We start from the raw sequence: 15,401 nt of genomic DNA, 5'->3' as shown, positions 1-15,401 counted from the left end.
GTGCTGATAAGTGTTTTAAACTGTCACCTACCATGCATCCCAATATCTTATTTAGCAACAGAAGGCAGAAGCCAAAATGTTCTCCTTTTAATATGTATTTTTAAGTTCTGTTTTTAAACAGCTTCTCTCTATATACACACAGACACACACACATGCAAGCTAAGTCTCCTTTATCCAGAATTCCAAAATATTCCTAAAACCAAAATTATTTTCATGGATGGCTGAGACAGTGACACCTTTGCTTTCTGAAGGTTCAATATACACAAACTTTATTTCATACAAAAAATTCTTTAAAATATTGTACAAAATTAATTTCAGGCTATGTTCATAGGATGTATATGAAAGATAAATAAATTTTGTGTTTAAACCTGGGTCACATCACTAGCATACCTCATTATGCAAATACAGGTATTCCACACACACACAAAAATCTGAAATCCAAAACACTTCTGGTCCCAGGAATTTTAGATAACCTGCACACATATCTCTCAAAATAATAGAGAACTCATTCATATGAGTAAAGGTATAAATAGGGTCTATTCATACATTATACAAGTATGCAATAATAATAATTTTTAAAAAAAAAACCAAACCCTTTTCCTAACTAAAAAAAAGCTTCAAGCTACAGCAAAATGAAGTGCTATGTCAGAACTACAATGGGATATTTTTATTTACACTATCATTGATTTGTCCAGCTTCAGTCCTGAATCCATGCACACAAGTGGAGGGCAAACTGATGACTACGGTCTGCTAGAACTATGAAACAGGGACTTAAAGTAATGGAGGCTATCCAGCATCACCCTCAACAACAGATTTCCTGAAATGCCATGATCAGAACCTGAACAGGTGGAACAAATACTGAAAGGTGGTAGGGATCCATGCTATGGGTCAAAGAGATTTGGCTTGCAAGCAATCACAACCCCCAGCTTTTCTGTACATCTAATCCAATCCTAAACAAATTTGTTAATTCCAAATAATGGCCCTGGATTGTGAAAAGAAGCCCAGAGTCTCTGTGAGAGCTACAGATCATGGAGTGGTAATGAATTCAACTGCAGTTTGTTATCTAGTAGGCCATCCTTCATCCCATTCCAGCACAAGTTATAAATCCTCAAATCTAATCTCCAGCTGCTTGAGCAACTCCAAGGGAGTAAATTTAATCCTTTAGCTTCCCCCTACATGCAAAGGCCGTCAGCTTGCAGGATGAAAGCTTCTGGTTTAAGCTTGCCATTTATTTTATTAATCATCTTGCGTTTCTTAAATTGCAGAGATTTAATGTGCAATAGGTGGCATTATGAAGACTCCAAGGCCTGCACGGCATTAAATAACCCTAGTAATAAAATCCCTTTTCTGAAATATTTTATGCACACTAGTTTCCCTCCAGTCGTTCCTCCTCCATGCTTGCCAGCCCTTAGCACGCCATAGTCTAATCACCAGAGCCTTAAAGCCATAAGCAATCCAACCCAATTCAAGATGTTCAATTATACATCCCAGTAGTTTCCCTATGGCTATATCACCAAGTGGCAAAAAAAAAAAAAAAAGAAAAAGAAAAAGAAAAAAGAAAAGACTGGCAGTATGCTGCAGAGGAGCCATGCCAGAAGTTAATTCATTAAAAAAGAACTTCTGCTTGGTTATTCATTCTATGTTTAAAGAGTCTAACAGACAATGGAGTTGTCCTTGGATGAAATCAGCTCTATCCCCCACTCTGAACTTAAGAGTGAAAAGACACTCTCATAGGTCCAAAACACAATGCAGAAATAATCCAGTTTGAGAGAACTTTAACTGCCCTGGCTCAATGCTAGGAAATTCTGGGAACTGTAGTTTTGTAAGACATTTAGCCTTCTCTGTCAGAGAGCTCTAGTGCCACAATAAACTACAATTTCCCTGATTCCCTAGCACTGAGCCAGGGCAGTTAAAGAGGTCTCAAACTAGATTATTTCTGTACTATTGTTTGGATGTAGAGAGAGAGAGAGATTGTAAAATATTGTAAACTATATTGTACTATTTCACTTACCTGAAATGAATGACAAGTGTTCTCTCTAGGCATTTTCTAGGTCCACCAGTGTGATTATATGGTATGCTTCCACTGGATATTGACCACAGAGTTGCACTGGAGGACCCAGACATGACTAAAGAAGTGCTCTCTCTCTACATTTTCTAGGTCCTCCACTGAGATTCTATGGTATGCTTCTACTGTACAAATGTGACTAACAAGGGACTCCCAAGTCTTCCCATATAACTGAAGCAGCATAATACAAGCTACCATAATATGGGGTCCTACTGCATGTATTGTAAAATATACTGTATATTCTGAGAAATGCATTATACCAATACTATCTTTCTTCTCAGATAATGATATCCCCAGTACTTCTTCTGTATCAGCGCTCCTATCATATTGCCCAAATACCACCACACTTTGTTCTTGTTAACTGCCGTCACATCGACTTTGACTTATGGTGACTCTATAAATGAGAAATCTCCAAGTCACCCTTGTCTTCATCAGCCCTGCCCTAGTCTTGCAAACTTGTGGCTTCCTTGACTGAAACTATCCCATTGGAGAAATTATATACAGAAGCAATGAATTATTTAAAATTTAAAATACACCAGTATTCTACCCAAAATTAAATTTGATCTACCTCATCCACTTAAGGTACAGTTCAATAGCTAAGAAAATTATTGCATCTAGATAGATGTGGCTGGGCTGAAGGATGTAAAGAAGATGCTGATAATGAGGAGAAGGAGACTTTTCAAGATGACATTTCCCTGCATCAATTATTCCAGTGGTGGTGCATGTTTCCACTTATATATTTAGATTCTAATCAAGGGCATAACTATTTGGCAGCTCTACCAGTTGTATCTCCAAACAACAGGGCTAGCATATTTTGGCTCACAAGATGGAGCAGCATATGTTGCCCTTCCCACCCACCCCCAACCCATTTCAAAGTGCTGAATACTCCAGACTAGCCAAATTATGTAGGCAACTGAGACAGAAAAATCCAACAAGCCCCTTATCCTGATTCATGGCTGCAAAACAATAAAATAATGAACAAATACAAATTTGTTGTCCTTTCATGACACTCAAAATCAGCTGCCTACAGCAGCCATCTTATTCTGCCAAATGGTTGAGCTGGCACTGCCAGTAGCCAGTTTCTGAGCTGTTGGCTGCCTGTCCACATCAGGTTTTCAGAAAAGAAAGAAACAACCATAGCCAATGGACACAAATATGGTGCCCCCACTTTAAATAACACAAGAATCACTGGCCCAAAGGACTGGTCTGGATTCCATTCCAATCTAGTGATGCTGCACTTAGACAAGATTTAGAGCTCACCCATAGGTGATCACTTTGTAAAATAACATTTTTTGGTCAGGCTTTTTCAAAAACCAGGAAGCCAAATGTACATCAGACACCTTCATGACTCCTTATTATTAGCTAACATCTTCTCTGAGTAGTTGTGAAATACTCTGCACATCAGAATTTGAAACTACATTTAAGTCTGAAATCTAGACATTTTGTTATAGAAGTCTTTTTTCTCTATTACAGCTAACATAGTCTAGAGACTATGAGGTGAATGAGGGGAGGTTGGCACAGTAAAAGATGCATTTCTAAATCATTATAATTAAAAGGGTGGAAAAATACTAGGGGTATTAGCATCTCCTTGTGCTGTGTGAAATCTAATTCGGATTTAAACATCAGATTATTCTACATCTGAAAATTGTGAAGAATTGAAAAACACTTTCAAACTGTGAAATATATTTCCCGAATAGCTTTTTATACTCAAGTGCTAAGAAAGATTATCTGCCAACATTTCACAGGAATGAAACGTGGAACTTTTTCATCACAATGTAGAAATCCATCAGAAGATGGACGTTTGGCCTTAACAACTGACAAAATATGTTTATGGGTCCAGATTCCTGCCACACTACAAACATCCACATAAATCAATAACTCCCACAATGAAGTCAGAATACAAGTAACTGTATTTGCACAAAATCAGTGCTTGTTATCCTTCCTTTCTTTTCATTCCACCTCTAGGTTCAAATGCTAGGTTTTAATGAAAAATCATCTATCCATTTCATCTTTCTTCCTGTCTCATAATGTTTTCTTAGATTTTGTGATGCAAGCAAATTTTGGAAATGTGAGGAGGGGCTTTATTACTTAGTTTGGTTTGGTTGTTGGTCTTCAGTTCTCAATATCCCTCAGCTTGCTGGGCCATGCTGACTAGAGGATTCCAGGAGTTGCAGCCCTCAAAAATAAACCTTTCCAAGCAAAATAGAGCTATTAATGACAGTAGATACACAAAGCCAGAACTGCTACTGGCCTTAGGCATGAAAGCTGGCCTTTGATATCTCACCCAATTATTTTTTATTATCCCATCATTAACCTGTTCATGTCTGCAATAGCACAAAAGGCTATCAAATCGTAGCACCAATCCTGCAAGTAACCCATCATTAAAGCAGCATTGCAATAATGTGAACTTCTCTTAATGCAAAATGCTGACCAATGTCGCTTTAATGACAGGTTAATGATGGGTTAATGATGGGATCTGCAAACATCATCTGAAAGTCCTTCCCGTGACCAAGCGGGAAGGACGAGACAGGAACAGGACAAGGAGGGCATAACCCCTGTGTGATAATCTCCAAGGGTCGAGGAATGCTACAATTTGACATGCCACTGAAAAGACTTCATCTTGGGAGTTCTGGGGATGAAACACATCTTCAGCATGAAAAATAAGGCTATTTCCTTAAATATAACTGGACCCAAGGTTGGGCTGATTTGTGACTGCTGAAGGAAAACACATTTCCATTTAGGCAAGAACACCACCTTGTTTTGTTGCAGTGACTGTGCTTGTATCAATGAGGAAGAGCTTCTCTTTAGGTCACAAAACAACCATGAGAGTCCCAATCTGTTGATGCTTTCAGTTCCACAACTTTCCTCAAGACTGATAAGGTAGTGGAGTAAGATTAGGCTGTGGGGAGTAACATGGCGGAAGATAACATTTTTAAAAATGACATCCAAGGAAATAAATCCAGCACTGAGCTACATCTCAATTTTACTGAAGCCGCTTTATTACTAATAAAGCCAAAATACTATCTACAGAAATACACCACTCCCATCATTCCTAATCAACACAGTCAGCAGTAAGAGCTCATGGGAGCCACAATGTAACAACTTCTAAGGGGTCATATGTTCTCTACTCCATTCTACTGTGACTTGTTATTGACTTACCAAAGGTATCTCTTTCTCAGACTTACTATGGAAGATGCCTTTAAGTGAAGTAGTTGCATGTGTTAGGAACTCCTATAAGAGTTTTATCATAGGCGTGATTCCCGCGATGCATAAGAACAATAGTTTTCCTGCAGCTGCTAAAGGCACCACTAATGACTCTAAAATATTATTCAAAGGGCTACCAAGATGCAGTGAAAGACTGCATCATCTGAAGCAAAGGTGAAGCCATCCAAAGCAGAGGTAGAACAATACTCTTGTGCACAGAGCATCAATCTCTCACTACTCAGCTATGAATGGTATTAGCATGGCACACACATTCTTTCTTTTCTATTCAGTCACTGACTCATTTTTTTAAAAAGTAACTTGCCAAGCTCAGAGGAATCAAAAGAAAGAAGCATTGCTTTAAAGTACTGCTATGTGGCCAATTCTTTCAAATGCACTGCCTTACCATTTATTTGAACACTTCAGCCTAACAATAGAAGATCATAGCACTGCCTACATTGCTAAGAAATATCCATTATATTAAGAAGAAGAAAACCTGTTACATGTCCCCTGAATATTCACAAGGAAACAGATGGAAAGTTTTGTAATTTTGAGGAAAAAGAGCAGAGTATTCAATTATTTGTTAGTATCTTTGTACTTTACGGCAGTTGCAAAAACAGAGTTCAACCCAACAGACAAGAAAGCAAGAAACTGAAAGATCACTGAAGAAATAAAACACTGATATTGATTTGCAAGCATGCACATTTTAAATGTAAAAGGGAGAGGAAGAAAACCCTTTCCTCCAGTGTAAGAGAAACCACCATAGAAAAATGCCTTTTCTCCATAATAGAAAAAAATGTGTTTTCTCCAAAATATTTCCACAGTACTTGTTTACAGATAAAAAATATCAGTGTTATTTCAGTATAACAATATCAGTTTTAGTGTTAACAGTGCATGCTGTTGTGTGCCTCCAAGTTGTTTCCAACTTATGACAACTCTAAATGAACCTATCATGGGATTTTTGTGGCAAGATTTGTTCACAGGAGCTTTATCTTTGCCTTCCTCTGAAGCTGAGAGAGTCTGACTTGATCAAAGTCACCCAGCTGGTTTCCACGGCTGATTGAGAATTTGAACCCTGGTCTCCAGAGTCCTAGTCCAACGCTCATACCGCTACACCACTCTGGTTCTCTAACAATGCACAGGGACCTTTAACATATTTAAAAGGTGATCTACAAATCCCAGATGCTTCAGGAGAGGAAATTCACCCTTTTTTAAGAGCAAAAAAAGAGCAGTTGAAGGAGGGCTGCAAAAACAGCCCTAAGGGGCTGTATGCCTGTTTTGCCCACGCCAATACAGAGCTCTGTCTGCTACTGTATGTAGAAAGGTAGGCTTCTTTGCAGGAAAATAATTCCTTCTTTTCTATATGGTATATCACTATTTTTTCAGAAGGTAGAAAGCAAAGCCTTTGATAATGCGTTTGGTATTTAAAATATTATTTAACACAAAAGTCATTAGCAGCTAAGGCTCCAGATCTAGAATGCTGTCTTTTAGATAATTTGTTCCTAAAGTTTTGGAGAACTTACAGAAGTGAACAAAACTTCCTCTTCTGGAAAATACTAAAATTTAAACTTATCTGCCAATTTTATCTATTCAAATATAATTTGTCAAAGATACAGAAAAAGGAAATCTAAGCTTCAAGTTGGTATCTGTATAAAATGTTTGACTTTCATAAAGCAACATCTGGCAGAGCTGTAATGTAGCATATCCATGTCTTGGGCATACTCAAGCCAACATGGATTTTTTGCTTACTCATAATAAACACAGGCGAGAAACAAATCTTAAAATGTTATTTATAAATATTTATAAAGCTGTTTTAGAAGAAATGAAATGAACAACTAAGATAAAGAAAGATCATTTAAGTTGTGGCTGGGTGAGGTGGGGAAAGAGTTGTAATATGGGCTGGTTACAGACCGGCACTTTAGTGCGTGATGAGCACGCACTAGGGTTACAAAAGGGTGGTGCTTCCACACCGCCCTAACCCTAGTGCGTGCTCGTCACGCACTAAACGGCGGCGACCCTTCCATACCGCCGCCGCCGTGAGGACGTCACGGCCGCGCCTCCTCTAGACAGGGCGGCGCCGACGTGATGTCCTTGCTCCGTGCCAGGGCGCTTAGTGCACCCTGAACACGGAGCAGGAAGGAGCTCCGTTTCGGAGCTCCTTCCTGGTTTAGTCCACTGGGCGCAGCCTTCAGACGGCTGCGCCCAGCGGACTAAAAGAGAAAGGGGCCAAGCGGCGAAAGGGGACACCCCTTTTCAGGCTGCGGGGAAGCGGCGTTTTGCTGCTTCCCCGCAGCCTGAAAAGCGGCGGATCGGGGCCTCAGCGGCTGCCACTCTGCACACTGAGGCCCCGATACCCCGGGGAAAGGGGCGGGTGCAGACCGCCCCAAATGGGCGATCTATAACCCGCCATTGTTAGGTAAATTATGTAAGAAGTATATGTAAACTGTCTTTTTATTTATTTAGAATTTTTATTGTCTGGTGAACTTACATCATTATTTTCTCTTTTGAAACAAAAAATATATATTTTTAAAAAGATAAATCATTCAGTGTTAACCCCACCCCACTGCCCCAAAAAACCCTCAAGAAATTTGCTTTTAATGAGAACAATTCTGACTCCCTTTCAGTGGAAACCAAACTGGGGGCTTCTTCAAGTCTAGATAGCCCTAAGAAGCTGTGCACCTAACACACAATATCTTCACTTAAATTGGGATGCACAACCTGCTTAATGTTAGGGCAGCCCTAACTTTAATAGCTGGGGAAACGAAGGAATTGTAGTGCCAAATCTTCCAGCCACTTCCTGATTTAAGGTGGACTGGCAATTTTAATAGCTATATGGTATGCAAATACTGAAACCTGTGGAAGCAGTTTGGAAAAAAACAGAAGAAAGAAGAAGCAACCCTGCCTCTGCTCAGAGCCATATAGTGCTGTGGAAAACTGCATACACATGCACATGTGCATGCATTTATTTTATTCATTGTTTTTACATTATCCCTTTTGTGCTAAATGTACCAAAATTTGCCTGATTCTCTGGATGGCATATGACAGGATGCTTGCCTGAATGTAGTGCAGTTCTACCTATCCGGATGGTCAGTTCATTTTCGTACTCCTGGGGATACAGGGATTGCTCCTCACACTTCTCCTTCACCACTCTAGAATCACAGCTCAGTGCCAGTGCTGTGTGGGATGGTTCACTGATACCCTGGAACAGAGAAAAACAAAGAAATAAAAATCATCTTGCCATCTCTCCCCACTTTTTAACGTAGAATGTCTCAACTCTGTGCTGTTTTCTTCAAGAACAATCTGGCTGACAAGTCATTTGGTTATGTCCAAGCTGAGTAGACCTTAATGCATTGTTTTAATCATATCACCTATATAATAATAATAATAATTATTATTATTATTATTATTATTATTCTATTTCCCGCCTCTCCCTGCAGATCGAAGCGGGATCCCATCGATATCAGCAATACAGTCTACAAAATACATAACAGATTAAAAACATCTTCATATAACCACAATACACAATAAAATACAGTACAATACAATACTAGTCAATGCTAGTTGGCCAGCAACATTACAGTAGAGGAAACAACGCATCTGATTCATCTGTTTTTCCATATAATCTAAACGGGTGGGAATCTTCACTATAGCAGGTCAGGTGGATATGCCCGCAGGAAGAGATCCGTCTTTAATGCCTTCTTAAAGGCTTCTAATGATGTAATAAGACGGATCTCTTCTGGCAAGTTGTTCCATAATTTTGGAACCGCGGCTGTAAATGCTTTTTGGGAAGTAGTGACCAGTCTGATTTTTTTGTTTTTTGTTTTTTTGTATTCCAGCAATTTCTTCCCTGAGGTTCTGAGTATGTGGGGCAGATTGTGTAGGGAGAGGCGTTCCCCTAAGTAACTCGGGCCCGAGCCATGTAGGGCTTTAAAGGTGACGACCAAGACTTTGTATTGCGCCTGGAAGCTAATCGGCAGACAGTGTAAAGATTTTAGTATTGGTGTAATATGGTCCGATCTTGATGTTCCCGTGACCAATCTGGCTGCAGCAGTTTGGATTAATTGAAGCTTCCGAACTTGGTACAAAGGTAGCCCCATGCAGAGCGCATTACAGAAGTCTAAACGAGAGGTTACCAGTGCATGCACCACTGCTTCAAGGTCTCTCAGAGCCAGGTAGGGACGCTGCTGGCGTATCAACCGAAGTTGGTACCAAGCACTCCTGGCCACCGCCTCCACATGCGATGTTAATTGTAGAGATGAGTCCAGGAGCACTCCCAAACTGCGGACTTCGTCCTTTAGGGGAAGTGTGACCCCGTCCAGGACAGGTTGACAAATCTCCCCACCCGGCCCAGGGGTTCCTATCGCATGTACCTCCATTTTCTCTGGATTCACCCTGAGCTTGTTTTTCCTCATCCAGCCCATTACCAACTCAAGACAGGCATTTAGAGGAGAGATGCCATCCTTGGTCACTGCAGCAGTCGGGGACACGGAGAGGTGGAGTTGGGTGTCATCAGCGTACTGATAACACCGCGCCCCATGTCTCCAGATGATCTCTCCCAGCGGCTTCATGTAAATGTTAAACAGCATGGGAGACAGGATGACGCCTTGAGGGATGCCCGATGTCAACTCCCGCTTACGGGAACAACTGTCTCCCAGCATCACCATCTGGAATCTGCTCGAGAGACAGGATCTGAACCACTGGAGCGCAGTGCCCCCGATACCTAAATCCCTCAGGCGTTCCAGAAGGATACCATGGTCTATAGTATCAAAGGCCGCTGAGATGTCCAAGAGCACCAACAGGGTCACACTTTCCCCATCGATGCCCAGACCGAGATCATCAACCAAGGCGACCATGGCAGTTTCAACTCTGTAACCTGTCCTGAAGCCAGTTTGAAATGGGTCTAGATATTTGGCTTCATCCAAGACCGCCTGGAGTTGGAAGGCAACTGCCCTCTCAATCACCTTGCCCAAAAATGGTAACAAAGAGACTGGCCTGTAGTTGTTTCTAATCACGGGATCAAGGGAGGGTTTTTCCAAGAGTGGTTTAACCACTGCTTGTTTAAGTTTGGATGGAAATATCCCCTCCCTAAGAGATGCATTAATGATGATTTGAAGTGAGGTTACTACTGCATCTCCTCCCTGAACAGTCAGCCAAGATGGGCAGGGATCTAGAGGGCAAGTCGTCTTCCTTACACTTCCAAGCAGCTTGTCCACTTCATCAATATTCACAAGCTCAAAGTGATCCAGTCTAACACCGTTCACGGAGTCACTGGACCCCTCTCTTATAGTTTCTGTTGTAATACTGGCATTGACATCAGCCCATATCTGAGAGATTTTATCTGCAAAAAAGTCGCTGAATAAGTCACAGCAGGCCTTGGTAGGTTCTAAAAGTGGGTTCTGGGTGGGAGGTTGTTGAGTTAGCTCTTTAACCACCCTGAACAGCTCTGCTGGACGAGACTCTGCTGATGCAATTCGAGCAGCATAGAACGATTCAACTGTTTGCTCAATTGCCAAGATTAAAAGTTATCTGGTCCAGGAGGCTGACAGACTTGGTGTACACTGACCTTTTTAGAGAACTAACTTGAGGTTGGGTTTTGTAAAGACTGTGAAGGTAAGGCTGCTGACTATTGGAATATGTTCTACAGTGATGCCTGTCTCACAGCTGGAGGTATCTGTGGTTCAAGGGATTTGATTACAGCAGTTGGCATTCAGTACACGTCCTTGTGTTCTAATAGAAATCTCCAGAGCTGGGGCATGCTTTTAGTCCCCCATGTGAATTTGGGGACCTATGTCTTCTTCTTTTTTTAACCTTGTATTTTAATGTGTTGCACTTTTACACCCATCTATTGCTGTCATTCTATGTGAATGGAATTGGTTGGGTGCTTGTAAGGCGGAATGGTAGCTTCAGCTGCACGTAGCTTCAGCTGCACAGACCCTATGGGTCTTTTGCAATAAAGAAAGAAATCTGGGGTGTAGGTCTCCACCCCATCACTGACAGCCACCTAATTCCAAGGTAGAACTAAAAACAAAGCCACATCTATATCTGGTGTGGTCATTCATAGCTACATTTTTTCTGGCATTTGGGAGTTTAAGCAAATATGGAGAATCTTTACTGCAACATGTTGGACTGAAAAATGTGTCTGCTTTTATTTTTTTAAGCTAACATTTCCAGATTAGGTTTGCTTACCAAATTTAGAAAACAAGAGAGCTGAAACTAAGATTGTGGTTGAAAATTAGCCACATTCACACTACAAAGGATTAGAGGCCAGCTCAGCTGCAGTACTTAACTGGCATTCTGCTCAAGTCCTTAACTGCTTAGTTTCTAAAGAAAATGGTTGCAGTCTTCACAGCATTATAGATAATGAGAATACATATTTCACATAATATTGATAAATATTTAATAAGATGTCTAAATATCAATATAAACAGTCAATAAAGCATGGTTTCAAAAATATATGGAGACATCTGAATTATCTAGGGTTTCATTATGTAATGAATAGTTGTCATCTGACCTAGAGTTTATCCAATTTATCCAATTTAAATACTATCCATTCCCTTCTATTAGACAATTTGACAATTTTTTAATGCTCAAATGATATAGGATGACTGAATGTAGATTTTGCTACTTCCCAGTGTTAAATGATGAAAACTTTGGCTGCTATCAATCACAAGGGCATCCTCAACTCCTCAGTCAAACAAGAAAAGCAGCAGCTATACAGAAAATTAAGGGTGGTTCCAAAATAAGTTTTAATGGACAATAGTTCCTCCTCAAATGTGACACTTTCCAGAGGCTGACAGGAGATGCAGTTCAGTACCATCTGGTTGGCCACACAGTTCCCACTCCTGTGCTATGGATAGACACTACCTATATCCACAAATGTAAGAAAATATTTCCTGGTGCCAATATCTACAGTACTAGTGTCACTTTTGGATGTACAGATTAAACTGATATAGGCTGACTCTCCCTTATCTGGAATTCTGAAATCCAAAATACTCCAAAAACCCACACTTTTTTTCATGGGTGTCTAAGATAGTGACATCTTTTCTTTCTGATGGTTCAGTGAACAAAACTTTGTTTCATGCACAAAGTGATTAAAACATAATGTATGAAATTACCTTCAGTCTATGTGTATAAAGTGTATATGAAACATAAAATGAATTTTCTGTTTAGAGCTGGGTCCCATCTCCAAGATATCTCCTTATGAATGCATATGCAAATATAAGTACTACAAAATTCAAAACATTTCTGGTCCTAAGCACTTCAGATAAGGAATATTCAACAAATATAAACCAAGTGCTGGTTTAAAATATTTTTTACACAGTCCAGTAACATAATGCTGTGTCTATAACAGCTTGGTATCACCAATGCTCCATGGAAAGCAAAGAACAAAATAAATACATACTGTCTGATGGGAAACAGTAATGAGGTGCTTGATGAGTTAAGGTCAATTTATTAAAAAAAATCTAAAGGTTATATATGAAAATAGTCTATTCCCTTAATTTGCATAATGTATTCTGACTGGTGGTATTCATACTAATCACCCATTTGCTACCCTTCTTAAACACTGCTTAATCAGGATGATGTTTCCATTTTCATTAAGCCAGCGATTACAAAATTGCATGCAGAAAGTATATCTTCAGTGCTGAATGGTTTATTTTTACTTTTAATCAGAAGTACCAGGATAGTGGCATATATTTTCGTTTTATCCTTGTATTCTTCTCCTCCTTCTTCAAGAAATTTTTATCTAACCCTAAAAAAAACTACTATCAGTATCTGCATAATTTCAATCCTGCATCACCAGCCCACAAAGTAGAGTAGAAAAATATACCTATCATTCTCAAATTTGCAAAGAAGCAACAGCCACAGGAAGACTATTACAAGTGATATCTGTAAAAAATAAATAAATTTTGCACTGTATCCTCAGCCCCTAAAAATAATATTCAGGGTTCCAATTACTCAAGAAACATGATGTAGAGAGTTCTTGTAGCACCTTTGAGACTAACTAAAAGAAAGAAGTTTGCAGCATTAACTTTCATAGACTTCAGCCTACTTCTTCCTCAGATGCTTTTTTTCCCAAGAAACAGAAATTCTATATTGCAGTCCAAGTCTCTCAGATGGAAGTGGTGTGAAGGAGATGCAGGAAGAGGAAAGAGGTTTTTTTTTTTTCTTTCCCACCACCTGTCAAGGCCTTCCCCAATGATGTACATGATGAGCTCACATCAACTAAAACTTTTTTATTGCTACAGTATATAGCATGAGATTGGGAGGCTCTGAAATGCAGGAAAGGGGGAAGAATTAACTTTCCCCTTATATTCCACTTCCTGCTGGAAGAGTAAGAGCAAGAATTATTTGTTCTCAGAAGAACACACCACCAGCTCCCAACCCAAACCACTAAACTATTAAGGAGTACGTCAAACCTTACCCTGCCTCTGAAAACTTATTTTCATCCACCTTTCTTCCTGATTGCTTTTCTTTTCAAGTGGTATGGCACTGTAAGATCCTGTATCTCAACAATAGACCTAATCAGTGGTCAGGCTATAAAAGTTTAAATTTTAGTTTCTTTGACCTAAATCCAATTGTTAATTTCTACTGGAATAGACCCACTGAATCAATGGAAACTTGAAAAAAAAAACCAGCATTTATGTAAGTTACATTGATGCAGTGGGCCTACTCTGGCTGAGGTTAACTACTAGATTTAAGGCTCTGACCCATCCCCACAAAATGGTGGAGATTTCCATGACTTTATCATAGCTGGGATTAGCTCACAGCAGAAGTTGATACCAGGGACAGGAATTCAATATGATGTTGATTTTTCACGTTCCCATTGATTCAGTGGGTCTAAAAGCAAAGAATCAAAGGATGAAAACACTACAGTCAATGCCCTAACATAAAATTATCTATTCTCAATTATGTTTCAATATACTTTTAGCTCTATTCACACTGTATCTCTTATCTCTAGCTACATACAATCATTAAGGAATGTGAGTTAACCACTTTAAGATATCTGCAGTCAATATAGTTAAAATTGGTTGCTGGGGTAAGAATCAGCTGTTCATTTGTATAACCGGAAGGGCAACATGAGTTTCTTACAGCCAGGTGGATAAGACTCTGTTCTTCCTCCCAGCACCAGAACTCTGCCTTAGGCTATTCCAGTTGAACATAAAAATTGGATAATGTGGCAAATTACTAAAGATGGATTTATCACTGCAGAGTCAACTTGCATCAATATAATGGGGCTATGGCATCCCCCAAGGATACAAAAATCCATAGATGCTCAAGTCCCATTTTATATAGTAGTGCAGTAAATGGTGTCCCTTATGTACAATGGCAAAATCAAAATTTGTTGTTTTTTTTTGGAATTTGCATATACATATTTAATATTTTGAAACTGTGGCTGGTTGAATCTGTAGATAAAAGTATTTGTGGATATGGAGGGCTGACTGTATTACAGAACCCCAGGAAGTTCATACATTCTTCTTGGAGGTTTTTTAAAGCATTTCCTTTTCTTTAAGTTTACAAATGTACACTGGGTCCTCCCCTTATGCAGGGGATCCGTTCCAGATCCCCCCACGTAAGGGGAAATCCATGGATGCTCATGCCCCCTTTGGAAACACTGGGGTGTATGCTTGTGGCTTGGGCAGTGCATGCACTGCAGGCACGCACACCATTGCTTTTATTGTTGTGCAGCTTCTGCGTAAGCTGGAAGGTGCATAAAGTGTACCTATGTATGGTGCAGGCACACTGTATATTCTACAATTAATCAGAAAGCCACCAAGTATGTAGAAAACACCATTGTGGTTGCTAAAAAAAATACTCCTACACAATAAAGGCTTGCAATGGACATAAGAGAGATGACACATTTCATGAGGATTGGTCAATGTTTATTAGAATTACAGAGATGGAAGAGATTTCAAGGGCCATTCAGGTCAACCCTCTGCCATGCAAGAACCCACAATCAATGCATCCCCAACAGATGACCATCCAGTCTGTGTTTAAAGACCTCCTAAGAAGGAGACTACCACCCTCTGAGGGAGTATGTTCCACTGTCCAACAAATCTTACTGTAAGGAAGCTCTTCCTAATGTTTAGGTGGAATCTGTTTTCCTGTAGCTTCCATTCATTGTTCCGTGTCCTAC

The 15,401-nt window shown here is 39.9% G+C and overlaps 1 protein-coding gene across 1 annotated transcript in view; it reads right to left on the bottom strand.

The window, feature by feature from the left end:
- LOC149322354 (zinc transporter ZIP11-like) overlaps positions 1–15,401 on the bottom strand; it is a 410,913-nt gene that overhangs the window by 265,394 nt on the left and 130,118 nt on the right. The window contains exon 5 of the mRNA XM_089540325.1: positions 8,321–8,465. Coding sequence (XP_089396451.1) covers positions 8,321–8,465 — 145 coding nt within the window. The remainder of the gene's footprint in view (positions 1–8,320; positions 8,466–15,401) is intronic.

Source organism: Sceloporus occidentalis, unplaced genomic scaffold (genome assembly GCF_023333645.1).
Source record: "Sceloporus occidentalis isolate IW3139 unplaced genomic scaffold, rSceOcc1.0.p SCAF_1, whole genome shotgun sequence".
In the NCBI taxonomy this organism is placed as follows: Eukaryota; Metazoa; Chordata; class Lepidosauria; order Squamata; family Phrynosomatidae; genus Sceloporus; species Sceloporus occidentalis.
The sequence above is the reverse complement of the archived record's forward strand: the minus strand, read 5'-3'. Positions and strand labels throughout refer to the sequence as shown.